A 25652-nucleotide genomic window follows, 5' to 3' on the forward strand; every position below is an offset into this window, starting at 1 on the left:
GGCTGCTCTGCCGGCGTGGGGCACGGTCCCTCACACGGGGAGGCCTCACCCCCTTTTCTCATCCTCGAGATTCCCTGAGTGGGTCCAGAGCTTTGGTGAAACCCAAACCCACAGTGTCTGAGTTCCCTTGAGCAGACAACCCAACCAAAGAGAGACATCCATTGCTTTTTCAAATCTGCTTGTCAGGCTGCGGTAGGATGTGTGATGTCAGCTCCTGGGGACTCCCTGCTTCCCTTTCTGTGTACGCTGGAGCCAGGCTCTCTGTCCCTTTCCCTTGAGCCCTGCCTGCCAGCGCCCATCACGTCCCCTGGACCAGCCTAGGGGACACCCCTGAGTCACAGGTTCTGAGCCACCTGGCCTCCAGGCCAGCCCCACTGGTGAAGGCCCCCTTCCACCCACCCACACCGAGGGCTTCCTCTTGGTGTGTGATGGTTGGCGTTTATCCCACTGACCAGGCAACCCATGAGGCTGGTTCCACACCCTGCAGTCCACCAGGCCAGAGGCCCCTGTGTGACCCCTGTCTGAGTTTTAGCCCTGAAAGCTCCAGAGTCTGTACCTCCAGGGGCTCCCCTTTGGGGTCCCACCCCCAGCGCCCATCACTTCCCCCATCAGGACTTTCTCAAAGGCCCCAGAACTCCCCACCCTTGGGGACCCTAGATGGACCTCTCTTCCCTGACCCTCATTCCTGTCCCAGGACAAAGCTAATCTTGGCTAATCACACACACACCCCCACCTTCTTTCCCCGCCCCAGCCACTTCCACTTCTCCCACCAGTTCCTTCTTGTAGGTCGGAGTCCCCCTCACTTCCTCCTCCCTGGGTATCAGCGCTATTGTCCTGCCTAGGGCTCCACACTCCACGACCCTCCCTGGCCAATGACTGGCCACCAGTGGAGCTCAGCCCAGCACTCCAAACCAGGTTAGTTCTGGGTGGGGGGTGGGGTGGGGGGCAGGCTCTCTCACCTCCCAGGAGGGTGGGGTCCTCAGCCAGGCCGCCCAGTGTGGAGCCTCCCTCCCTCTTTACCACTCTTCAGGCAGTCACCCTCCCATCCACCGCCTTACTCCCACACCCCTTCCAGCCCCATTCAAAGGTTCAAATCCCAGCCGGATGTCCAGGCCTCCGTGTAGCTCAAGGATGGCTGGTCTGCATTATGCCTAAGCCTTCAAGGGTTTGCTAGGCAGGTCCTGGCGAGATAGCGGCCAGTCTGCATATGGAAGGGTAGGGGCCAGGTACCAGGGCATTAGACCAGGCCTGCCTTGCTTTAGCGCCACTGTGGAGGGAACCCAGGGCTGGCGGGCAGGAGGGCAGGAGGCGAGGCCTTGGTGCCAGTCTCCATCTTCACCAACCCATGGCTCCTCTTGAGGCCCCACCCTTTTCATCCTCAAGACTGGGATAAAAACCCTTCTTTGCCTCTTCTGCATCCTGGGAAATCAGAGATGTGAAACGGCTTTGGGAAAGGTTAAAGGGCTCTCTACAAAGGTCAGAGGTCAACGTGGGTGGGGGTGGGTAACAGATGGAGGCAGCTCCCAGCCATAGCTCCTGGGAGACCACGGCAGATCACAGAACAGCCAGACGTGGGGCTGCAGAGGCTTAGCAAGGGCCGGGAGACGGAGACCTACTGGCAGTGGGGGCTGAGGGCCTGGGGTGCGGGTAAGAAGGGAGGAGGAGCCCCGCGCCCCAAGGAGCAAGCCCTACGTCTGATCTCTGAGCCGGCTTCCATACTTCTCACCCTGATGCCCTTCTGCTCCTCCTGGGCGCCTTCCAGGCCAGAAGGAGCCCCTCTGGCTCTTCTAGGAAGCCTCCTGGAGGCTCCCAGCTCACCAGCAGTCAGTCCACAAGTTTTTGCAAAGCCAGCAGCAGTCTTTGTTTTTTTATCCAGACTGAGATCTGCAGTAACTTACGCCCTAGGTTTGGTGGGCTGCAGAACCAACTAGGAGTGAGGAAGACAGGGCTGTGTCTCCGCCCCGCCCCCATCAGCCCCGTGTGTGACCTCTGAAGACCTCCCTCCCTGTGTGGCGTCAGTGTCCCCATGACTGTGAAGATGGGGAGGTGGGAACCCTGCTTAGGTTTTCTCTGCCCCGTTGCCCTGGGCAATTTCCGGCACTGAAAGCGCTGAGGGGAGGGGGCGTGGTGCTCGCCGTCCGGATTTATGAGAACCAGACTTCGACTTCCCCCCGTTGCGACATCTGGGCTTTCTCGAGACTCCCATTGTCCCCACGCCGGAGGGTCCCGGGTCCCCGCCGGGCGCCCGTCCCCGAGGAGCGCCCACGCCCCAGACACTCCACTTACTCAGGCCACCCAGCCGGCCCCCACCGGCCGCGCTCCCGGGGCCACCATCCCGGACTCCCCGGGACGCCTCCGCTCGGGGCGTGGTGGACCTCGGCGCCTGGCCCGGAACCCGCTCCGCGAAGAAGAGCAGCGGCAGACGCTCGCCCCGAATGGGGCGGCTGCAGGCCAGTTCCTAACCCCTCTGGGCCCCACGGCTCGTCAGCCCAGCCGCCGCCACCGGAGGCAGCGAGCAGCAGCTGCGGGCGCCGAACAGGCTCCGGGGAGGGCGGGGGGCGCGGCGGGGGCGGGGCCGGCGCCGCAGGAGGGGGCGGAGCTAGCGGCGGGGGTGGGGCCGGGAGGGCGCGCGCCGCACGGGAGGAGGGCAGGAGCGGGAACTGGGGGGCGCGCGCACCGCGCGGGGCTGAGCTCGGAGCGCGCGGAGCTCCGCCGCCAAGACAGCCAAGCCGGGGCCGCGCCGGGCCAGCGAGGAGCGCACGAGCCTTCGAGGTTGTGGACGACGGAGGGAGGAGCCGCCGCCAACGCCAGCTCCCGCCCGGAGGGAGCCTAAACCCGCCGCGGGCCATGAGCCGCCGGGCCCCGGGAGGCCGGCCGCGGTCCGGGCAGCGCTCCGCCGGCGCCCCGGCCCGCTCGGCCGCAGCTGCGCGCCTGTAGGTACGGCCTGCTTGTCCTCCCAGTTCCCTCGTCCCACCAGTCCATCACTCTGAACCCGGTCGGTCCCTGAGGGCGAGCGTGTTGTGTGCGCACCGCTGCTCCGGGGAGCGCGGCCCCACGCGCTCCAGTCCGCGCGTGTTGTCTTTGTGTGCGCGGGTGGGAGGGAGAGCGACGGAGGAGATGCGCCCCAGGCGGAGATCGGCTTCTAGACCCCCATCCCCCCGGCGCTCCACCCGCCACCAGCCCAGGCTGGGCGGGAGTGGCGGGAGGGGCCGAGCCGCCTCCGGAGCAGCTGCGCCCCCCGCCCCTTCCCAGGGCCGAGGCCCGGTGGTGGGCGAGCTCGGTGGGCCCCCTGGAAGAGGGGGTCTCTGGCCAGGGCTTGGGGTGGAGGGCGGGGCGCTGGGGGTCTCTTCCCTAGGCCGCGGGGGCGGGGGAAAGGCCGACCTGAAATGAGGGTGCGGGACACAGGAGGGACCCTGTCCAGATCGGCGTCCCCCGGCCGGCACGCCCTCCATCTGGCCCAGGCCTTCTTTCTCACGGTCTCGGCTCCCGACCCGCCCACCCCAGGAGCTCTCCGGCAGCCGTCGGTAGTGTGGGGAGGATCGCTGCGGGCGCCGGAGAGGCCGGCTCCTTTAAGAAGGGGCGGGTTCGTGCCCTCCATTCAGGCCCTCCGGCCTCGCCATTGATGAACCTGCGGGCGGCGCGGGGCCCGGCACCGCGCCAGCCAGCGGGCCGAGACCCGGCAGAGGCGGGGACCCCAGCGGCCCACGAAGTGCTGTCTTCAGCGGGGAGAGGTCTGCAATGACTGGGACCCCTCCAGAACCGCGCAGAGCGGACTCGACAGCCTCGAGAGTGACCCGGGAACAAAGATAAGCCAGTTGTTGCAGGGGAGAGCCTTGGGGCTGGGAGTCAAACCTGGAGTGAACCCTCCACCGTCTGCCCTTTGAGCCTCCATCATATACCCAGTAAATGGGGGTGGTGGTGCCTCCCTCCTTGCTGGGTGACTAGCAGAAGTTGCCCCCCCAACACAGGTCGCTGAGCATGGGGTGAATGGGCACCCCTGAGAGGGTCGGAGGAGCCAGGGGGTGGTTATCCTAAGAGGCTTTGGCTGCCTCTGTTGCGGGGGGTGTGGGGGGATGATCTGAACCCTCCCATCCCTGCCCCCAATTTTGAACAGATCTCTTCCATCCTGGCCTCCCTGCTCCATCCAGGAGGCCAGTTGACTGGGAGTGACCTGGAACCTATCCGCTCTAAGAACTTTGGGGGAGGTCTGGCAGTGGGGGGCAGAAGTGGGGTTCAGGGTGTTTGTGGGGTTTGGGCGACAGATTCCCACCAGCCGCCTCCCTCCACTCCTCTCCCCCTCTAGAGGGCGTGAGTGAGAATGGGCAGGAGATTCTCATGCGGGATAACTGAATGGGTCTAAGAGATCAAGAGTTAATGCATGTGCTTTTCTTCTTACCCTTACTCTGAAAAAAACCTGTTTAAAATTTTTTCTAACCCCCTCCTCCCTGCTTTGTGGGTCTCCTACGGAGAACACACAAAAGGGTGAACTTCCCTGGGAGGTGGGACCCCACCCCCCACCCTGGTGGAGCCCTCCCACCCCAGTCCCAGGGCTGAGCGGTTGGTTTCGAGCTGACTGCTGCTGGCTGAGGGCGTCTGTGCTGTTTCTCATGTAATCTTCACAACAACCCTGGGGCTTGGTACTATTATTATCCCCATGTTGCAGAGAAGGAAACAGATTCAAGGAAGTGAAATGATTTGCCCAAAGTCACTCAACCAGTAAGCCAAGCTTCCAAACCACCTCTCTGACGAGAATCCGGTTCCTACCCCTTGCACTGCCTGTCTATTCTGGGTTGTAGGAAATTGGGGGTTGAGGGACCTTGGGCCTCCTGCCTGCTGTCCCCATGGCATTCAAAGGTCCAGTCTTAGGGCCTGCCTCGGTTCCTGCTCCTTCACTATCTGAGTAGGACTGCAGAGGCGATGGCCGCTTTGGGAACTGGGGAGGTTTCTCTTCCCCCGCCTCACCTGGGTGGGTCTGTTTTAATGGCTGAGCTCTGTCCCAGGGGACAGCAGGGTGACTCTTCAATATCTAGGGGAGGTCATGGCCACACCTGTTTTTGGGCAGAGTGATGTGTGATGTGTGGGAGTACAGCATCTTTGGGCTCCTCCGGTCTGGGCTCCATTCTCCCGAAACTTGCGACCCTCTGTGTCGAGGGCCGGCCTCGGGCCGGGTGTGACACCCAGCTGGGGCTCACGGTCTGGTGGAGAGGACAGGGCACCGCCATACGGTGTTGTGGAGGGATGGGGGGGTCAGGCAGAGACAAAAGAGGCTTCTTGGGCTCGGGGCCCCATCAGCTACTGGGGTAGAGGAGCAGATGAGGAGATGCTGGGCTGCACGTTGAGACCCCAAGCAGTGGACAAGCAGGGGTTGGAGGAAGAGGATGTATTAGAACTTGGAGGTGGTGAGTTTGAGGTGCCTGGAGATGAGCCAGGCTGGGAGATCTGTTGCCCAGATGCCCGGGGAAGCTCTATAAGCCTCTGCAGTACCCAGGGGTCTGGGATACTCGATCGAGGGAGGTGCTGAGGTCTCAGGGGCCACCAGTGTGTGTGTCATGATAAAGCCAGAAGGCAGACTGGTGGGCTAAGTGGTGAGGGTTGAAGGGGGTGTCCGGCAGATTTCAGGGGCTGGGCCACTGCCCAGGGAGGTCTGGGAGGGGTGTGAATCGGGCCCTAGGTGAGATCCCTATCACTGGGAGAGGAGAGACTGTGGGGCCCAGGCCAGGGCTGGAGAGGGGTTGGTGCGTCTGCTCCACACCCCCAGGAGGGCAGGGCCCGTGCAGCTAGAGCCATCCCAGCCTGCTCTCCACATCCAGAGCCAGTCCAGGAACTGTCCAGCACCAGGCACTCCTGAAGGAGGATAGACTCCCCTCCTAAGCCCCCAGGCCCTGACACAGCTTCTTGTCCTGGATCCCACTCCCTGCTCCTCTGACACTGGCTTCCTGCAGGGCCCAGCCCTGGCTTCCCCTGCCCCCCTCTCCAGGAGTCAGAATGGCCACCTTCTTTCCCAGGGCGGGGCCTGGGTTCCCCTATTGTGCCCTCAGGGTGAGGGCTCCCCAGGGACAGGGCCCTGTTGGGAGCAGCATGTGCTGTAGAAAGAGACAGACCTGAACTTGACTCTACATGACTCCTTTCACCCATCTGGGGCCCTGGACCCACCAGCATGGCTCCCAACCCACAGGGGAGTCCAGGGTACATCTGGGAATGGGGGACCAGTCACCTCCCTTCCCAGAACCTCACTTCCTCATTTGTGTGATGGGAGAATCCTCCCTTCCTGGCAGGGAGGAGGACGTGAGGGCAGGGGCATAGCCCCGATGGATGTGGGTCCCGGCCTAGGAAGATGACCTTGGCCCCCTGTGGAGCCTGGATTAGTCAGGGGCTGGGGGGGAGGGGCAGGTGGCGATCTGGAGAAACAAGGAGGTTCGGGAGAAATCTTCTGCCCAGAGGAGTGGGAGGAAAAGAGGGAATGAACACAAGACATTTAGGAAGTAGAAGCAGAGGAGCTTTGATTTTTTTTAAAAAACTGCCTATTTAATCCTCATAACGGCCCTTTGAAGTCAGAGCTGTTTTACCCACTGATTTGACGGATGAGGAAACTGAGGTCCCCCAGAGGCTGAGTCACACAGCGCAGAAGCAGAGGAGCTAGGATTCAAACCCAGCCAGTCTGGCTCCAGATCTCAGGCTTTTAACCACTCCACTGTCCCACGTGTCAAACAGTCAGATGTGGAGGAGGGGAGATGCCCCGGCCACGGGGCCCCTGTGATGCGAGCAGCTGTCGGCTGCAGCTCTGGGGGTCCCCTAGGACCGGGGGTCTGCAGGTCCCAGAGCCAGCAACACTTGTCAAGGTCAGGGGCATTGGTGACATCCTGGAGGCTCAGCGGAAGGGCTTCCCTGGTTCCATGATGGCAAAGGCTGGGAGTTGTGTGGCAGGCCTGATGGCACAGGGCTTTTAACAGCCACCTCTCTGAGACACTCCTTGGCACCGGCCTTGGACCAGGAGCAGGCAGGTCTGCATGGGCGAGCATGCACTTTACAGCTATGGAAACTGATGCTCGGAAAAGCCAGGACCACCTGAGTCCCGTGCTGCTCCCCTCTCCCCCCACACACACACATACGGGGGTAGCGTATTAAGAGGGCTCTTAATCCGCACCTGTCCCTGCGTGTCACTAATCAGAGCAGCCTCCTCCCCACACCCACTCTGCAGCAAAGTCCCCACCCAGTCAAGAGCATTAAGACCAGAAATCATGCCCACTTCTGTCTCCTGCCAGGGTCACAGGTCAGCACAGGTATTCTGGGTGGGGAAGGTCTGGGACTTTCAGCCGCACCTCCCTCTCGAAGGAGACCTTGGTTCAGAGCCTGCCCTGTGGGGCACCTTCTGAGGGCCCAAAGGTTGTCTGTGCTGCAGGGGACGGGGTGCAGACAGCGGGCTGGGGGATACGGACCCAGGAGGCCACGAAGGCAGCTGGAAGGAGCCTTGGTGGTAAAATGCACAGTCAGCTGGGCCGGGCCAGGTCCGGAGATGCCCAGAGGACAGGACACCAGTGAGCATTGTTGGGGCCGGCTTCCTGGAAGGCTGGGAGCAGCCAAGGGAGACCCTGTCTCCTCCTCTTGTGTTGGGGGCGCCCCAGGAGGAGGCCTCGGTTTCCCTACTGTGTGTGGTTCACAGCAGGGGGCGGGGCGGGCACTGCCCAGCCCAGAACAGAGCACAGAGGAAGGGTGCCACTCAGGCCCTGCCCCCTGCCTAGGAGGCAGCCTTGCTGGGTGCTGGGTGGCTGGTTTGCTCTGCAGGGCTGCCATCCCTTCCTCGGGGGTCTCGGGCAGTAGGGAGGCCAGCTCCAGCTGGGGCTCCCAGGAACACTCCCTCCCCCGCAAGTGTGGCCCTGGGCCCTGCTGGTGCCTCCCCGCTCTCCAGGCTGCTGCCCACCGCACGGTCGATCGATTGGTCGCCAGCCCATTAGCGGGGTGGCTAGGCCGCCTCATTAATATTTTAAGGAATGACCTGGCCAAGGGGTCCGGAACTGCGTGCCACTGGGGGCTGACGGCTGGCTTTCTTTTTTTTTTTCCTTTTCCAATTGTCAGCGCTATTTTTACCACCGGAAGGCCAGCCGCCCCCTCTCCCCAGCATCTAACCGGGGTGGGGGTTGGGGGATTCTCCCATTTGGGTTCTTGGCAGAGGGGTGAGGAGAGTCCACGGCTTGGAAAGGCACCAGGCAGGGACGTGATTAGGCTTCCCCTCCCCGCCCACCCCTGCCCTGCCCTGCCTCCCTGAAGCCCCCCATCCCATCGCCCTCCAGCCCTGGCATGACGGGAACAGAAAACATTTTTTCCAGGAGGGGAGGCCAGACAGCCTGGCTGGACCTGGAAAAAAACCCAGGGCGATGGATTGGGGAAGGTGGTCTGCCCACACAGGGCCCCTGGGGGGGTGGGGGCCACCGCCTGATGCCCAGACCAGGCAGGGTGGGACTCCCTTCCCAGTCCTCATAGGAGAAGCCCATGAAGGTGTGACAACCTCCTGCCTGTCCCTGGTCCCACCCCTGCAGGGACTGTGGGACCCTGGGCTTCAGGGTCAAGGGTCACGACAGTCAGGGCCCCTGGAGGCCACTGCTCCTGCATCCCACTTTATGGATGGGTAGCCAAGTGCTCGGGAGACACAGGGCCTGGCCTGAGACACAGCCTGGATCTCCCGCTGCCCAGCCCGTGGTTGTCCCAAGCTGACCGGGCAAGTTTCTTCTGGTTCCCTGGGGCCATAAAAGGGGGAGAAGGGGGACCCTGCTCATGGAAGCAAGAGGGCTGAGAACCAAGGGGACCGTGGGAGCGCAGGGTGGAAGGGCTAGTGTCTGGGAAGGCTTCCTGGAACAGGAGAGGGTTTTTACACAGCCCGGAGAGGGGGCAGAATTTGAATAGTCAGCCGAGTGAGGCAGAAGGTCCAGCCGGCTGGAAAGCCATGCAGGCAGAGACGGAGGAGGGAATTCCCATACAGCTTCTGGAGAAGGGGGAGCCCTGGGCCCGCTGGCTTCAACCCATAAACCTTCCCCACCAGCCCAGACCGTGGGGGCCGGTGATGGCGCCCACCCTGCTTCTGGGACCTCTGGCGTCCCCTCCCCCTGAAGCTCTGCTTTTCGCACCCCTGGGCCTGTGGTCCCCTCCAGAATGACTGACTGGGAGTCACCCTGGCGGGTCCCTGGAGACTACCTCCTGGCTCCACCCAGGGGTGAAGGGAGCCCCAGCCCTGCCTACAGGGACACAGGGATCGGAACACTGCAGAGACCACCTCCTACGCTGTCCTTCCAGTGAAGGGCAGTCCCTCAGGCTCATTTTTTTTAAAAATATTTATTTGATTGCGTCGGGTCTTAGTCGTGGCATGTGGGGCTCTCTCATGGCTTAGTTGCCCCATAGCATGCATGAGTGCTCAGCTGCTCAGTCGTGTCCGATTCTTTGCGACCCCATGGACTGTAGCCCACCAGGCTCCTCTGTCCATGGAATTCTCCAGGCAAGAATACTCGAATGGGTTGCCATGTTCTCCAGGGGATCTTCACGACCCCGGGATTGAACCTGCATTGCTGGTGGATTCTTTACCTCTGAGCCATCAGGGAAACCCAGCAGCATATGGGATCTTAGTTCCCCGACCAGGGATCAAACCCGCGTCCTCTGCATTGGAAGGCAGAGTCTTAACCACTAAGGTGCCAGGAAAGTCCCTCATCCTCACTCTTAAAGTGAGGAAACAGGCCCAGAGGTTAGAGGTGAGGTCAGCAGCCCTCACCCAGAGAGCAAAGATGTCAGGCCTGGAGCCCAGTTGAGCAGTCGCGGCACTTGGTGTCTGCCTGTCTGGGCCCCCAGGCAGTTGGGGACAGTGCTCCAGTGTCCCTGCTGGCACTGAGCCCTCTTCCTTGTGGCTTGCAGCCTCCCTTTCACAGGGAGCCATGCCTGTAACTAGCACCAGGGCTCCCTGCTGGCCCGCTGCCCGTGGCTTTTACCCCTGGCTGTACCACCCCTGTCACTTCTGCGTAGCCCCTGCTGGACCCAGGGGACATCGAGGGCTGCTGGTCCGGGCATCGGGCCCACGGGCTCCTGAGCTGCCAGCAAGTGGTTGGGGCGGAGAGTGGGGGAAGGCAAGGCAGGGCCAGTCTCAGTGCTTCCCAGGCCAGTCCCTGCCCAGGGCACGGCCATCGCCCCCTGTCCTTGGCAGACTCCTCTCTGAGTCCCGCCCCTGCCTCCAGTGAGGCCTAGCTGGGCCCCCTCCCCATCTCGAGAGCCTCTTCTGCAGCTCCTGTCCCTGCACTCGCCCATCTCCTTGCTAAGAGGACTCTGGGCCAGCCGGAAGGGGGTGGGGGGGACGGGGATCGATGCCTGAGCTGAGCTCGCAGTGGGACCGGCTTCCTCCCCACCCCCACCTGCCCCGTGAGCAGGTGGACGGCATCCTCACCTGCTGCCGTCTAAGGGGCGAGCCCCTCCCAGGCTGCCCTCTCACCTGGTCTGACCCTCCTTGGTGGTTGCAGCGGAACAGGAATATCGATGCACCCTGTGGGGAGAGCTACCTTGCTCTGTTGCCTCCCCCAGGGCTGTGCTGTGGTTACTGAGTGCAGGTCGAAGGCCGAGGTTGCCCCCCAGGTGAGAGGGAATCCCCCGGTGCCCTGTGGCACAGAGGCCCTGCGGATGATCTCACAGAAGTGGGGGAGCTATTTTTACCCGGCATTTAATTACACAACTTGAATCCCAGAGGACAGATGAGACGGTGCTCCCAGGAGCTGTGAGGGAAGGGCCAGGCCAGGAATCGTGGGGATCCTGGGGAAGACATGTGAGGGCACGACCCCTCCATCTCAGTTCCCCTTGCATCCACCGGCACCCCCAAACAGGGCAGGTCCACATCGCCCCACTTTTTCTCCAGTAATTTTCACCCTGGCCTGTTGCAGTGGGGAGAAGCATAAACAGAATGAATGGCCTGTGCCCCTAGGAGGGGTGCCACTTGGGGGATGAGGAGGCAGGGCCCCCTGATGACTAGTCACGCACCATGCAGTCTGGCGATCCTGAGTGAGGAAGGGTGGAGGGGCCTGGAGACAGGAGGTGGAAGCTGGGATTCCCAGATTCAGGCCTCTTCAAGAAGGTCCAATTTGGATGGGGTTCAGGAGGAAACAGGGCTTCCCTCGTGGCTCAGATGGTAAAGAATCTGCCTGCAATGCAGGAGACCCAAGTTCAATCCCTGGATTGGGAAGATCCCCTAGAGGAGGGAATGGCTACCCACTCCAGTATGCTGGCCTGGGAAATCCAATGGACAGAGCTGGCTACAGTCCATGGGGTCGTAAGAGGCAGACACAACTGAGCGCGCATGCATACACGCGCGCGCACACACACACACACTGGAGGGAACAATCAGAGAAGGTAGTCAGTCCACCATAATGGTAAGAAGTATAAAGAGGCAGCACCTTCCAGGCCAGTATGAAAAGATAGTCATACTGGATCCACACTGGGAGGTGACCCTCGAAGTCTCTGAGTCGGCGTGAGAATCCCAGACTTGTCACTAACAAGCTGTGTGTTCTCTGGCCCCGTGTGAGGGCTTGGGCAGTGATGGCTGTGACACGCCTGGTGTGTTGCACACACGCATCCACCCGTCCATGCAGTGTCTACTGAGCGCCTGCCACCTGCCCAACACTGGGGACGCAGCCGCTTAGAAGACGTCCAGACTGCTGCCCTGTGGAGGCGTCATTTCCAGGCGAGGGTGTGGTGCCTGGGAGACAGCACAACCAAGCAAGTGGATAAACAGTATGAGATGGGGATACACACTGTGCCAAAAAGTAAGCACGCAGGATCCCAGTTCCCTGACCAGGGATCCAGCCCACACTTCCTGCAGAGGGAGGATGAGGTCTTAACACTGGACCACCAGGGAAGTCCTGAGACCTTCTTGTTCTAATAGAGTGGGGGTCAAGGAAAGCTATGGGGCAAGATGGTATTTGAGCAGAAACCTGGAGGACATGAGGCAGTGTGAGGGAAAGGACATTCCAGGCACATTCAAGAGAAAATCGCAAGTGCAGAGGCCCTGGGGTGGGACTCGGGTGGGACCTGAGCAGAGGGCAACAGGTAGAGTTGTGGGAGTCGGATGGAGGCAGGTCACGGGAGGTGTGGGGGCCAGTGGCTTTTACTCTGAGTGGATTGGGAGCCATTGCAGGGTTCTGAGCAGGGGAGGGCCTGATCTGTCTTTAGAAATGATGACTGGGTTTCTGGGTGGAGAACAGGCTATGGGGAATAAGATCAATTTCCAGAGAGGGGTGCGGAGGGAGGGCAGTGAAGAGGCTGCTAAGGTACTGCTGGTCGAAAAGGGGTTGCCTGGGTCCCGGGACAGCAGCCTGGATGGTAGTGAGTGGAGGAGGAGTGGTGTTCTTGGCAAGTTTCAAGGGCAGAGCCAAGAGGGTTGCACATGACTTTTTCCCGTCCTCCAAACTTCCGGGACCCTCAGAAGAGGATCGCTGGAGGCTCATTAGGGACCCCACTTGAAAGCACCTGTCATCACGGCCTCCTGCCCTAGACCTAGGAATGACCTTGGGGTTCCCTGAGACTGCTGTTTGAAGAGAGTGAATGGAGGGGGGCATGGTCCCCCTCCCTCCTGCAGACACATGTCCCACCTCCCCGGTTGTCCTCACACACTGGCACTGCCAGAAAGGCGGCTGCACACCTTCCCGGGGAAGCGGGAGCAGGTGGGCGCTCCGATCCAGGGGTGGGGAGTTGACTCACCGGCTCCTCTCGCCCGCAGCCTCCGGGGGCTGCGATGGGACGGGAGCCATGAATGGTGCCGCCCCGGTCCCGGTCCCGGTGCCGGTCCCGGACTGGCGGCAGTTCTGCGAGCTGCACGCGCAGGCGGCCGCCGTGGACTTCGCGCACAAGTTCTGCCGCTTCCTGCGGGACAACCCGGCCTACGACACGCCCGACGCCGGCGCCTCCTTCTCCCGCCACTTCGCCGCCAACTTCCTGGACGTGTTCAGCGAGGAGGTGCGCCGAGTGCTGGTGGCCGGGCCGGCGCCGCCGCGAGGGGCGGCCGAGCCCCCGGACGCCATGGAGCCCGGGCCCGCGGGGCCCCCGGCGCTCAAGGCCGCGCCCTACGGTCACTCGCGGAGCTCGGAGGACGTGTCGGGGACCGCGGCGGCCAAGGCTCGCGTCCGCAAGGGCTTCTCGCTGCGCAACATGAGCCTGTGCGTGGTGGACGGCGTGCGCGACATGTGGCACCGGCGCGCCTCCCCCGAGCCCGGCGCCGCCGAGCCCCCGGCCGAGCCGCGCGACAAGTGGATGCGGCGCCTGCGGCTGTCGCGGACGCTGGCGGCCAAGGTGGAGCTGGTGGACATCCAGCGCGAGGGCGCGCTGCGCTTCATGGTGGCCGACGACGCGGCCTCGGGCCCCGGGGGCGCCGCCCAGTGGCAGAAGTGTCGCCTGCTCCTGCGCAGGGCGGTGGCGGGCGAGCGCTTCCGCCTGGAGTTCTTCGTGCCGCCCAAGGTGAGTTGCCCAGCCCCTTTGCCCTGGGAGAGGGGATCGTGGAGGACCAGGCTTCCAGCACCCCTCGGTCTTAGCTGGTTGGCAAAATGGAGTATTCCAGGTCAGGAGATTGGAGTCCGGGCCCACCGCCCCACAAGTCATCCCTCAAGCCTACGAGGGGTCAGAAAGACCCTCTGGCTACAGAAGGGGTTCTGGGTACTGTTCTGGGCGGGGGGCGGGGTACGGGAGAGCCTGGCTGCCTGGACTCCTGTCTTCCTCACCTGGAACCGCTGGGTGGCTGGAGCCTCCCCAGAGAGGCAGGCAAGGAGTGACATTGGCATGCTCGGGGCCTGCTGGAGGTCTGCAGTCGGGCTCAGTAGACATCTGCCTGACGGCCAGGCTCCAGCCCAGCCCCGGCCCAGGTGGCTCCCTTCTGGCCCAGGTTTCAAAAGCTGTTTCTTGCCTTTAGCAGCATCTTGCTCACCTGAGTGCACCACGCCCTCCCCTCCTCCTGGGGGTCACCATCAGAGCTCTAGGGGCAGCTTTGGGTCTCCTGGGGCAGGCAGGGGGAAGAGGGGGCAAACCTGCCTCGTTTGGAAGGAGGGAATAACTAACCATAGTGCCCGCTTTCTGAGGGCCATCATCCTCCCAGGACCCCAGCAAGGTGGGCATCAATGGTCCCCAGGTCACAGAAGAGAAAGGAAAACTCAGGGAGGGGGTGTGGCCGGCCCAGAGTCACAGAGCTGGTGGGTGGCAGAGCTGAGTTAATTATACCCATCACCCCGGTGGTCCTGGGAACGAAAGGAGCTGGGAGGCGGGAGCGTGTGCTGGTTCGGCAGCCCCAGAACCGCCCAGGGCCCCCACCCACCCCTGGGCCCACCCTGTCCCCAGGGCCTTTAGTCACCCTGAGCCTGGCCTCCTTCCCCACCTCCCTGTCTGTCTATACTCCCCATCCTCCTCCTTTCCTCTCTCCCCTTGGAGGTGGATGGGGTGGGGTCCCCAAGGTCTGGGGCCCATGAGCCATAGGAGAGGTGATTTCCTAGGGGGACACACTCTCTGAAGCGCTCTCTCCAAGTCCCAGGACCCCCCAGACTTCCCAAGGGCTTTCTGCCTGCCCAGGCCCCACCTTTAGGTCCCTGAGAGAATCACAGACCACTAAGCCCGAGGCCACCGCTCGTCAGACAGGGAGACCAAGGTCCAGTGAGGGTGGGAAGCGGGATGGGACTTGCTCAGGGTCACCCACAGGGCAGGGCTTGAGCGCCTCTGTGCCCTGAGTGGCAGCCGCAGCTGCCCGGCTGAAAATAGCTGCCCTCGAGGGAGGGGATGTAACAGCTGGTGCCCCCTGTGTGAGCCCCTCCTGAGCCCACCGCTCACCGCTGGCAGAGAGCAGGGTTCCTGGGGGGCCACTTTCCCAACCTCTGAGCAATCACCTTCCCAACCTCTGAGAAAGGCCAGTGGGTTCCTACCCCCTGATTTGGCCTCAGACCCTCCGTTTTTCATGCAAATGTTTGCAAATTCAAGAGCGACTTCGTGGGAAGGGGGAGCAGGCTTGGCGAGGGGTCAGATCCCATTTCCCAGATGAGGTTGATCTAGGATGTATGTGCCCCACGGGAAGCCCCGGCTGACACTCCTCCCGCCTTTGAGTCCTGTTCACCCACCCATGGTCCAGAGCTCTTCCTTCTCTTGCCCCTGGAGGCCTAGCTGCACCCTTGGAGCTGATGGGGGCTTGGGGTCTACAGGCTCAGGGATTGTTTCCGGAACCCTCAGAGTGCCCTTTCATATGGCACCATGTGTCAGACCTCCAGCCCCCTCACCCGCCCTGCAAGAAAAGTCTCCTGGACCCCAGGTCCCCTCATAGCCCTAGGCCAGGCCCCAGGAAGCAATGATGCTGGCCCCCTGCCATCGGGGAACCACCAAGAAGCTGTTACTTGCTGGGCTGGAGGGCCAATCTCAATGGAGTTAGTGCAGGATGCTCTGGGGGCCCCGAGGAGAAGAAGCCTAGGCTGCCTAAGTGTTGACCAGTGGACAGGACCCCAGGACAGACATTGCTGGAGACTCCGGCTGCATAAGCCAAGGCCTGGGGTCATCAGTGGAGAAGGAGATGGCAACCCACTCCAGTATTCTTGCCTGGGAAATCCCATGGATGGAGGAGCCTGGTGGGCTACAGTCCATGGGGTCGCAGAGTCAGACACGACTGAGCAGTTAACAGTTTCACTTGGGGCATGAAACAGGCTGATAGTTCCAACCACGCAATTGGGAACAGTGAGCCGGAGCAAAGGGAGAGGCAGATGGGCCTCCAAGGCCAGGCAGAGGATCCAGCGCCTCTGGCCAGCGGGAGCCCCGTCTGGCTCTTCTCTGTGGACCTGTCTGTTCTACCCGATCCAGGACCACAGGCCCCGCCTGGCTGGCTGGCACAAGGGCCTGCCGTGGTCAGTAAACCCGCAGTCACCACCCTGAGCCCAGCCTGACGCCCGCTGGATGGCAGCCAGTGCTGCCAGGAACCCCCACCCGCCTGCCCACTCAACGTGGGGCCCTTCCCTTTCCTCCTAAGAAAGTCCCTGTCCCAGAGCTCAAGCTCTGCCAGGAATCTCAGTCTCAAGCCAGCCCGGGGGCCTTCAGGCCAGGGCCAGGAACTCTGGGGCAGAGTGGGGGGGGCAGGCACAGAGCGGCCCTCCTGGAGAGTCCTGCCAGCTTACCTCTGTCAAATCCCACACTGGCCTCTTTTCTTCTACCTGGAGACACGGCCCTGCCCAATTCCAGGAATCCCGTTCTGCATCAGGGTCTCCAACCCTGTACTGCGGTAAATCTAATCTGAAGGAGGAGACGAGCATTTATTTTTTTTTTTAATGAACTAGAATAGAAAGTGTCACACTCCATCACACACAGAGTAAATATTATCTGGTGAAATGTGTGTTTCAGAGATATTTTTACCTAGGTGTGTGTACTGGGTCACCATGTCAAATATATTTCTTACTATATGTCAAGGTGAAAAATGTAAAAACCACAGATCTGGTGGGTGTGCTGGGCGGAAGGGTGGCTGGAGCAGAGCTCGCCCCCACTCAGAGCTTGGAGGTGGGAGACCCATGTCCATCCCAGCTCTGTCCCTGACTTGCTGTGTGACTATGTGAGGTGGTCCCTCCAGTTCCCAGGAACACCCTCAACTTACCCACCTGTGAAATGGGGATTGGGACACCTCCACCGGAGGGCTGCCTGGCATCCTAAGCTGGGGCGGCTCTGACCTCTGAGAGCGGGGGAGGTGAGAGAGGACTTCAGGAGGCCCTGGGGCCACTGTCTCACCGCCCTTCGTCTGGCCTCCCAGGCCTCCAGGCCCAAAGTCAGCATCCCCCTGTCGGCCATCATCGAGGTCCGTACCACCATGCCCCTGGAGATGCCGGAGAAGGACAACACGTTCGTGCTCAAGGTGAGCCCCACCCCTGGCCCTGAAGACCCCCGTGGGGGTGAGGGTGAAGGGCCAGCAGCAGGGTAGGAGCAGGGAATCCCAGATTGGGGGGTGGGGGTCCCAGGACCCTCCACAGATGTCAAGCTAGGACGTGAATCCTGGCCCGAGCTCCAGAGACAAGTGGCCCAGGTGTCGTCCACCATGTGGGTCCCCATTCCCATTTCCTCCTGGGCTGGGGGAAGGACCTGAGTTTCACTTCCCCCCTCCCGCCCCTTCCCCCACTGGAGTCCCGCCACCCGCATCCACCCCACAGGCAGGAACTGGTAGCCAGCCTGCAGCAGTTATGCAAATGCCCCTGTCCCCAGCACTGGAGTGTGGGAACCCGACCGGCCCCACCACGGACACAAAGGCCCTGAGGGTGGCCAGGGAGGCACCCCAGTGAGCCTGGGGGCTGCCCGTCCTTTTCCCAGGCCCCGCTTCGCCGGGGTGGCCTGCTCGGGTTGCTGAGGACACAGCTCTGGGCTGCCAGGGCTGTGGCCCCGAGCCTCGTTGGAGAATCAGAGGGTGTTTGTGAGGCCAAGTCCCCAAGGAGGCCTGGTTCCACCCACCCGAAGCTGCATGGAGGGGCGCCCCACCCCACCCCCACCCCCCCGCCACCCCGCCTCCTCTCCAGGGGCCCAGTTGGGTTTATGTTCTTACTCGGCCCTGTTTGTTTAGTCATGAACTCCTGTATTCATTTAACAAACATTTGCCAACCCCAGACCCTGAGTCACCCAGTCTGGGGGCTGAGGACATGGCCCCTCCCTGCCTGGCTCTCTCATCTGCTGGCCTTACCTGTGACAGCCGGGTGGCCTCTGTGTCTCAGTAGGCTCAGGAGTCCTGAGGTCACGGCGCCCACCTGCCGGGCCCGCTCTGGGCCTCAGTTCCCCATCAGTTCAGAGCAGGGTGGAAGTCAGTTCCGAGCTCTGATGGGATGGGAATCCCACTGCCCTTTACTAAACAAGAAACTCAGAGGCCAGGCCTTGGCATTAGAGACCTGGGTTCAGGTCCCAACGCCACCACTGAGTGCTCGTGTGACTGAGCCAGTTAGCGGACCTCTCTGAACCTCAGTCTTCCCATCTGTACAATGGGGAAAGTGTCACCTCTCTCTCCTGCGGCTGTTGGGAAGAGTTTATCAGATAGTGTGTGTGCCTGATCACCCTCTGGGTTGGGCTTTCTCCTCCTCGCTTCCCTTCCGGAGGCTGCTTATCCCTGGGGCGTAGCCGCAGAGGCAGAGTTCCAGGTGCAAAGGCAGGCAAGCCCCACCACTCAAGGCTGGGCCTGCTGGCCCCCCCCAGACTGAGGGTTATGATGCCCTTCTCCCACCCCCACCCCAGCCCTTACCTAGCACGGCCTCCTCGGGGGCTGCATCCGCAGGGCCTGAGGATGACCTCAGTCATCCCGGTGATTTCCGGCGGTGGGCCCAGGGGGAGGGGCTGCTGCCTGCGTGGGCTGCCCTCTGCTGGGGACCCCCACTGTCTTCCCAGCTGCTCAGACCAGCGAGCTCCCCCCGGGAGTGGGATGAACCTCTGGACTCTCGACGCCCCCCTCCCCAGGTAGAGAATGGAGCAGAGTACATCCTGGAGACCATCGACTCCCTGCAGAAGCACTCGTGGGTGGCTGACATCCAGGGCTGCGTAGACCCCGGGTGAGACCCCTGGGACGGGTAGACGGGGTGGGGGGCCTACGGGGCTGTGCCCTGGCTGGAGCCTTCATGGGGAGCACCTTTCTGGTGAGGGCAGGAGCTGAGCTTGAGAAATGGGCCCTTCTCACAGCAGTCCAATACAGGTGGGTGCTGGCCGGGACCCTCCCTGTCCCCACACACCCCCACTCCCAGCAGGCTCTGTAGGTTCAGGGTCCCGAGGCCTGGAGGGCAGTTGAATCATCTTCATTCAGGGGAGGCTGAAACCATGAGGAGTTAGATAGATGGTAGTGACGGTGAACCCAAAGGGCCAGGGATGGAGGACCAAAGGGGAGGCCCCCTAGTCCAGTCCTGAGGTTCAGAGAAGCTGTACTGGTAGAGGAGCCCTTTCTCTGAGGCTTAAAGAAAGGGGGACCTGGGCCAGGCAGAGAGGGCTGGGGGCGGAGGAGGGCAGTGGAGGAGCGCGGGGGCCTGGGACCCGCGGGGAATGTCAGCACCCTCGGGTGGCTGGAGTTAGAACTAATGAGGCCGGGCCTTTAGCCCGGGAAAGCGGGTGGGTCTGGGCAGCGGGGAGCCATGGCTAGTAATAAACCGGGGGGCAGAAGGACAGCAGGGAGGCCGGCTGCGCCATCCGGGAGAGGTTCCCCAGCCCAGGACTAGGAGAGGCGGGCAGGGCACCGGCCGAGCCGTTGGCAGCGGCTCCTCTGGCTAATGGAGTGAGCCAAGCCCAGGGGGAGGGGCTGTTGCTTGCTAATTAACAGCTTCATTTAAGGAAGCACAATTAAAGTCCTGAGAGCCTCCCAGGCGCCCCCCGCCCCCCCCCCACATCCCCGAAGTGGTTCTAATCCCTCCCCTGCCACCCTCCCAGCCATCTGCTCCGCACACTCTCTGCCTCACCCCCGTGAAGGTGAACCTCACTTTGCGGGTGTTTCAGAGCCGCCACAGATGGGGAGACAAAGGCCCGGGGGAGGGGAGGGGCCGGCCCAGGCCCCGCCCCCCCCCCGTGTCCCGCCCCCAGACGGGGTCCTCCGTGGGATCCTCAGAGGAGACCAGCCCCTTTTGGGGGTTAGCGGGTAGGGGGTCGTGTGACCTCAGGGAGGGCTGCACGCACTTGGAGACCTGTCCATATGGCCCAGTCACTCACGTGGTGGCCACTGAGCAAGCTGAGGGTGTGATCGCAGGGACATGGAGGCAGAGGGACCCAGGGGAGCCAGACAGAGCAGATGCTGGCCGCGGGACAGTCAGCCTCTGCCTGGCTCCATGAGCAGACCGCGGTCAGGGTCCGAGTCGCACGGCCGAACACAGTTGGGCTTTCTTGCCTTCGCAGGGACAGCGAGGAAGACACGGAGCCATCCTGTGCCCGGGGAGGCTGTCTGGCCAGCCGCGTGGCCTCCTGCAGCTGTGAGCTCCTGACGGAGGGTAGGTGGGCACAGAGCTGGCTGGAGCAGTGGAGGGCAGGGCTGGAGACTGCGGTCGCTCCAAGGTGGCCAGACAGACACGCATGTTTCTAACCTGCCGCTTCTCCAGCAGTGGACCTGCCCCGGCCCCCAGACACAACGGCAGCCGTGGTGACAGCCCCACACAGCCGCGCTCGAGAGGCCGTTGGCGATTCCCTGGTCCACGTCCCGCTGGAGACCTTCCTGGAGACCCTGGAGTCCCCAGGCGCCAGCGGCAGCAACCGCACAGGTGCAATGGGGCCCTCCCTCTTCCTGCCCCCCTCCTGGGGCCCCTGCCCAGCCCACAGGCACCCACAGGCCCCTCCCAAGCCCTTCGTGAGCCTCCAAAGCTGTGACCTTTCAACCCCCGGGCCCTTTGCACAGCAACTCGGTAGTTTTGGCTTTTGCAGGCCGGGCTGGGAGCCTGACCCCTCCCATGGGCCCCAGTTTCGGTTGAAAATACTCACGGAAAGGGGTACCAAGGGTCAGAACCAGGGGGATGGGGACAAAGACACTTGATTTGTTCCCAAGTTTGTTGCTGACCTAAGAGAGTGACCCCAGGAAATTAAGCAACCCCACCAATTTTTTTCAGAGAAAAAACTGCTCAGTGATTGTGAAATAAGCATCTTCTGATGTTATACATATAAGCAGATAGCCTGAAGTCTGCACCAGCTGGGGCTATTGAGGACTTTAGTTACTGGTTCATGAAGTGCAAGGACATTTAATATATCTTGAGTGAGAACAGAAACCATTGGCCCTGTTGCTATTAATGAGACAAGAGGCTCCTGTTCCCTCATTTGATACATTCTCATCATTAAGCTATTTGCTAAACCAGACTTGTCAGTTTAAATCTACCCTCTGTTAGGCTATCATTTTCTCCTCTCTGTGCCTCGGTTTACCTCACACATTTAGTGGGCCGGGTCCGCTCCCTGCCTAGTTCTCAGTTATTCAAAGAGCATCTTACCTGCAAAAACCCAACAAGCTGATCAAGATGACCCATCCCTGTTCTCCTTCCTGTGGCCCCTCCATCCCCACACCCCTCACTCTGCCCTCCTCTGCAGCAGAGGAGGCAGCAGAGCCAGAGGCCCAGGCCGAGGCTGAGCTGGAGCTCTCCGACTACCCCTGGTTCCATGGGACACTGTCACGGGTCAAGGCAGCTCAGCTGGTGCTGGCGGGCGGGCCCCGGAACCATGGCCTCTTCGTGATCCGCCAGAGTGAGACCCGGCCCGGGGAGTATGTGCTGACCTTCAACTTCCAGGGCAAGGCCAAGGCAAGTTGGCAAAGGGGTGCTGTGGGGGCACACACAGGGGAAGCCTCCAGCCCGGGGTCGGTGGTGGGGGTGGGGGTGGCCCCAAGGCTGCACCCCTGCCGGGCAGTAGGCTCCCTGGGGGTGGGGGCAGCATGGCTTCCCACGGGCCAGGCCTGCTCCTGCCTGTGCTGAGCGCACGCCTCCCTCCTGCATCTCCCTGAGGGGCTGCAGGCTGACCCAGCCGTGGTGTCTCCACGAGCCGATGGGGTCCTGCCTGTGGCTGAACCCACAGGAGGCTGGGCCCTTCTGAGAGTCTGGCTTTGACCCTATGCATTGGGGATCACGTAGCACTGGGGCTTCTGAGGGTCTCCACCTGGAGCCACCTGGGTACAGGGGCTGGGGTCAACCAGCACCCCCCAACCCCACACAGGCCCTCTTCTTCTCTGCTCAGCACAGTTCACCAGCCCCTCCTGAGCGCTAATCTGAGCCAGGCTTGTGCTCAGACCAGGCCGGGGGTGTGGAAGGGAACCACACAGTGGGCCCCAGAGAACCAGGCAGGAGGAGGGCTTTGGGGGGCAGAGGGCACCAGGAGGCTCCTGACCCCACCAGCCCCACCAGCCAGAGTAGGAAAGGACCTTGACGATGGATGGGGAATCCTTGAGGTGACGACAAGTGAAAGGGTAGGCCAGACAGGACAGGGCCAAGCCCAGATGGCGGGCTCTCGAGGAAGCGCCCTGTGTGCTGATAATACCTAAGGCGCAAAGGGAAACACGACAGCAAGTCCAGTGACTGTTGAGGGGGCGGGGGTGGTTAGAGTGGGCAGGAACCTCAACCCCCCTCTCCTCAAGTTTCCGATAAGGAAACAGACCCAGCCCTGGCTCCTCCCAGGACACGGGTTCCCGTCAGTCCCCGCCAGAGGAGGGGGCACCCCAGGACTCCCGCTCCGGGCCTGCACTGGGCCAGCGTCCCAAGCCTGGGCTGGCCCGGCTCAGACCGCCCCCCACGACCCCTGGCTCTCTGGGCAGCATCAGCCCCACCATGGAACACTTCTTTCCCTGCCAGGGCTTCTCTCTCCTGTTTGTAGGTGCCCAGGCTAGCTCCCCATCGCAGGCACACCCTGAAACCCTCCTGTCACCCTCCTTCTTGCCACACACACCCCAGGGACAGCCACTCTTCCCCGTGTGGGATACATACGGAGCAAAAAGGACTGAAGTCAAGAGCCCTGTGGCTCACCCACCACTCAAGACCACAGGCCTGGGCGCCCCCCCCCTCCCTGCGGTGCCTGGCCCAGGTGGGCCCAGTTCCCCGGGCTCCTCCTTGACAGCTTGGATGAGTGACACCTGTGGCCACGCCCCCCACCCCCCCCAGTCAGCCTGGGGTTGCTTCCAGCCTGGACCTTAGCTGGGCAGGGACGGACAGCAGACCCCTAGCTGGGCTGGGCAAGTCACCCCAACATGAGTTCTCTTCTTAGCTCTATGCCAGTGGCTGTGGGTGAGTCCCTCCCGCCTGTGCCTCAGTTTCCCCATCTCTAACACGGAATCTCTGGGCTTCCCTGATGGCTCAGACAGTAAAGAATCCACCTGCAATGCAGGAGACCCAGGTTCCATCGCTGGGTCGGGAAGATCCTCTGGAAAAGGGAATGGCTACCCTACTCGAGCATTTTGCCTGGAGAATCCCGTGGACAGAGGAGCCTCCCAGCTACAGACCTTGGGGTCACAAAGAGTCAGACACAACTGCTCAACGAATACAAACAAAACACGGCATCTCTACCTTCTAGGGCCTCTGGAGACTAGGGATGGACGGGGTGCGTGAAGGCCCTGACGCTGGTGCTCTCGGGATAGGGACGAATGCATTCCCCCTCCAGCCCTCGCCCGGCTCTGTTATCCTCATGCCCATCCCCGCCACCCGCGTGACCCGCCACCGGCGTGACCCTCCCCTTCCGGAGACGGGGCTCCGGGGTGAGAGGCCCTTGCTCTGACACCACCCCCATACGGCCCCTGTGAGACCTGGCCCTACCCCTGACCTTCAAAGGCACTTGCCAATCAGGGGGCGGGTCCAAGACACCCCTCCCTCCCCTCCACTGACCACGCCCATCTCTGCCCACAGCACCTGCGCCTGTCCTTGAACGGCCACGGGCAGTGCCACGTGCAGCACCTGTGGTTCCAGTCTGTGCTTGACATGCTCCGCCACTTCCACACCCACCCCATCCCGCTGGAGTCCGGGGGCTCTGCCGACATCACCCTACGCAGCTATGTGCGGGCCCAGGGCCCCCCACCCGGTAAGACACCCCTAACCCGGCCCGCGCAGACGGACGGGTGGGCAGTGGGGGAGGGCGTCACCCTGCTGGCCCCCGCGGGATGAGCACCAGCCAGGTCTGGTACCTGTTGTAAACCACCTGGACCATCCTGATGGGTGGGAAAGAGAGAGTCCCAGCGGATCCGTGTCTGGAGTAAATTCCTGGCGGGCGGAAGGGGGCGCCCGCGGGCATCCCGGGAGTGGGTGGAGTCCCTTAGATCCCGCACGGGAGGGGCTGAGCGCCGAGGGCTAAGGAAGGCAGCCTGGTAGGGGTGGGTGAAGGTGCGGGGCCCGCGGGTTGCGCGTTGGTATGTCCGCCGCACCTACGAAAAATGGAAAGTGTCAATCGTGTCCGACTCTTTGTGACCCTGTGGACTGAGGCCCGCCAGGCTCCTCTGTCCATGGGATACTCCAGGCGAGAATACTGGAGTGGGGTTGCCAGCCCTCCAGAGGATCCTCCCGACCCAGGGATCGAACCCGGGTCTCCTGCATTTGCAGGCAGTTTTTTTTATCGTCTGAGCCACAGCCGCCTATACCCAAGACTTTCTCTAGGAGGTGGGCTGGAACTAGGGGCGCGGGATTTGGGGTCTGAGCCTCCCTGTGTGATGCTAGGTCACCCGTTCCTGGGGCGCTGGCCCCTGCCTGCACGGTGCTGGGGCGGGGGAGAGGGCGGTGCGTGGAAGGAGGGAGGACTCGGGCTCGGCCCTGACGCCCGCGGTCTCCCGTTCCAGACCCGGGGCCCTCGCCCAGCGCCGCGCCCCCACCGCCTGCCTGCTGGAGCGAGTCGGCAGGCCAGCACTACTTCTCCAGCCTCGCCGCGGCAGCTTGCCCGCCCGCCTCGCCCTCGGAGGCCGGCGGCGCCTCGTCCTCGTCCGCCTCGTCGTCTTCGGCCGCTTCGGTGCCCGGCGCCCCCCGCCCCGCCGCCGAGGGCCCGCTGAGCGCCCGCAGCCGCAGCAACAGCGCCGAGCGCCTGCTGGAGGCGGCGGGCGGGGGCGCCGAAGAGCCCCCCGAGGCCGGGTCAGGCGAGGGCGCCCGGGGCCACACTCGCGCCGTGGAGAACCAGTACTCCTTCTACTAGGCGGGCGCGCCTACGCCAAGGCCCTGGGACCACCGGACCCGCCCCCGGCCACGGGCGATGGCCCACGGGCGTCCAAAGCCAGCCCCTTCCGGCCCCCCGCCCCGCCCGGCGCTGGGTGGGAAAAGCGAAGCTCTTCAGTGAAGACATAATGTTATTAAAGAGCCTGTTTTAGGGACTGCACCTGGCTCTCCTGTCGTCCTTGCCTGGGTCCCCGCTCCTCCTGGGCCTGGCGGGGAGGAGGGGGCGCCGCACACCGACTCCCTGGGGAGCCTCCGCCACTCAGCTGTGTCTCAGGGTGCCCGGCCTCCCCTTTGGGCGAGTGAGACTAGTAGACAAGCGGCGGCAGTACCTGAAAGGTGCAGAAATAAAGCGCTGGGCCCAAGAAACCCACAGGGATTGGGGAGGGGGCTTTGGCAGAGCTGGGCCAGAAGGTGGAGTTGAGCTTTGGGGGTAAGAATGGGAGGTGGGGAGGGCAGAGGAAAGATGAGGAGTGACACAGTAGGGCCGGGTGAGAGCGGGACCCTGGAGAGGAGAAGGACCGGGACCTTGGCTTCCTCACTGAGGTCCTGGCAGTGTGAACAGGAATCCTCCGCACCATCCCACTGGGGGACTGGGCAGTTTGAGAGGCTGGGTTTCTCCACCTTTGATCTAGATTCAAACTTGCAGCTGGCCCAGAGAGCCTCTGACCCCACTCTCCCCTGCAGGTGGAGGTCCAGCTGTGGCTCCCACCTGGAGACCCGGCCAGCTCCAGGTCCCAGCACCCCACCCTCGGGCAGTAGTTCTCCTGAGAAGGATCTTGTTCCTGCTGAGCCAAAGCCCTCACCCCCTCCCCCCGTACAAACTCAGCCTCCCCCCTGGGGCCACAGACCCATGGTCCCTCTGCCCAGGAGCGCTCCTGTAGGGCCTGCATCGGTATGCATCTCAGAGCCCCAGACAGTTCATCCTCCTGGGACCGCCCCTGCAAGCCCTCCCCCATATGCGGGGCTACAGCGCCCCGGAGGGCACCCAGAGCTTTGCTGCCTGAGTTACCCAGTCCCGACTCCCACGATGACCAGGAAGTGACC

At 62.6% G+C, this 25652-nt stretch overlaps 1 protein-coding gene across 9 annotated transcripts; it reads left to right on the forward strand.

Moving 5' to 3' along the window:
* The first annotated feature begins 42 nt into the window (after positions 1-42).
* SH2B2 (SH2B adaptor protein 2) lies at positions 43-24768 on the forward strand. 9 transcript variants are annotated; one of them, XM_044936127.2, is made up of 10 exons: positions 43-915; positions 12737-13470; positions 16769-16870; positions 18445-18536; positions 19858-19949; positions 20058-20216; positions 21028-21236; positions 22993-23019; positions 23322-23493; positions 24242-24768. In XM_044936127.2, exons 1-10 carry the CDS (start codon positions 873-875, stop codon positions 24586-24588), a joined length of 1977 nt encoding a protein of 658 aa, XP_044792062.1. In that variant the 5' UTR covers positions 43-872; the 3' UTR covers positions 24589-24768. The 9 variants fall into 9 exon arrangements, with proteins under 9 accessions (XP_044792062.1, XP_044792063.1, XP_044792061.1 ...); XM_044936128.2 differs by lacking the exon at positions 43-915 and adding an exon at positions 2702-2937; XM_044936126.2 differs by lacking the exon at positions 43-915 and adding an exon at positions 2946-3731.
* The last annotated feature ends 884 nt before the right edge of the window (positions 24769-25652 follow it).

Source organism: Bubalus bubalis, chromosome 24 (genome assembly GCF_019923935.1).
Source record: "Bubalus bubalis isolate 160015118507 breed Murrah chromosome 24, NDDB_SH_1, whole genome shotgun sequence".
Lineage (NCBI taxonomy): Eukaryota > Metazoa > Chordata > Mammalia > Artiodactyla > Bovidae > Bubalus > Bubalus bubalis.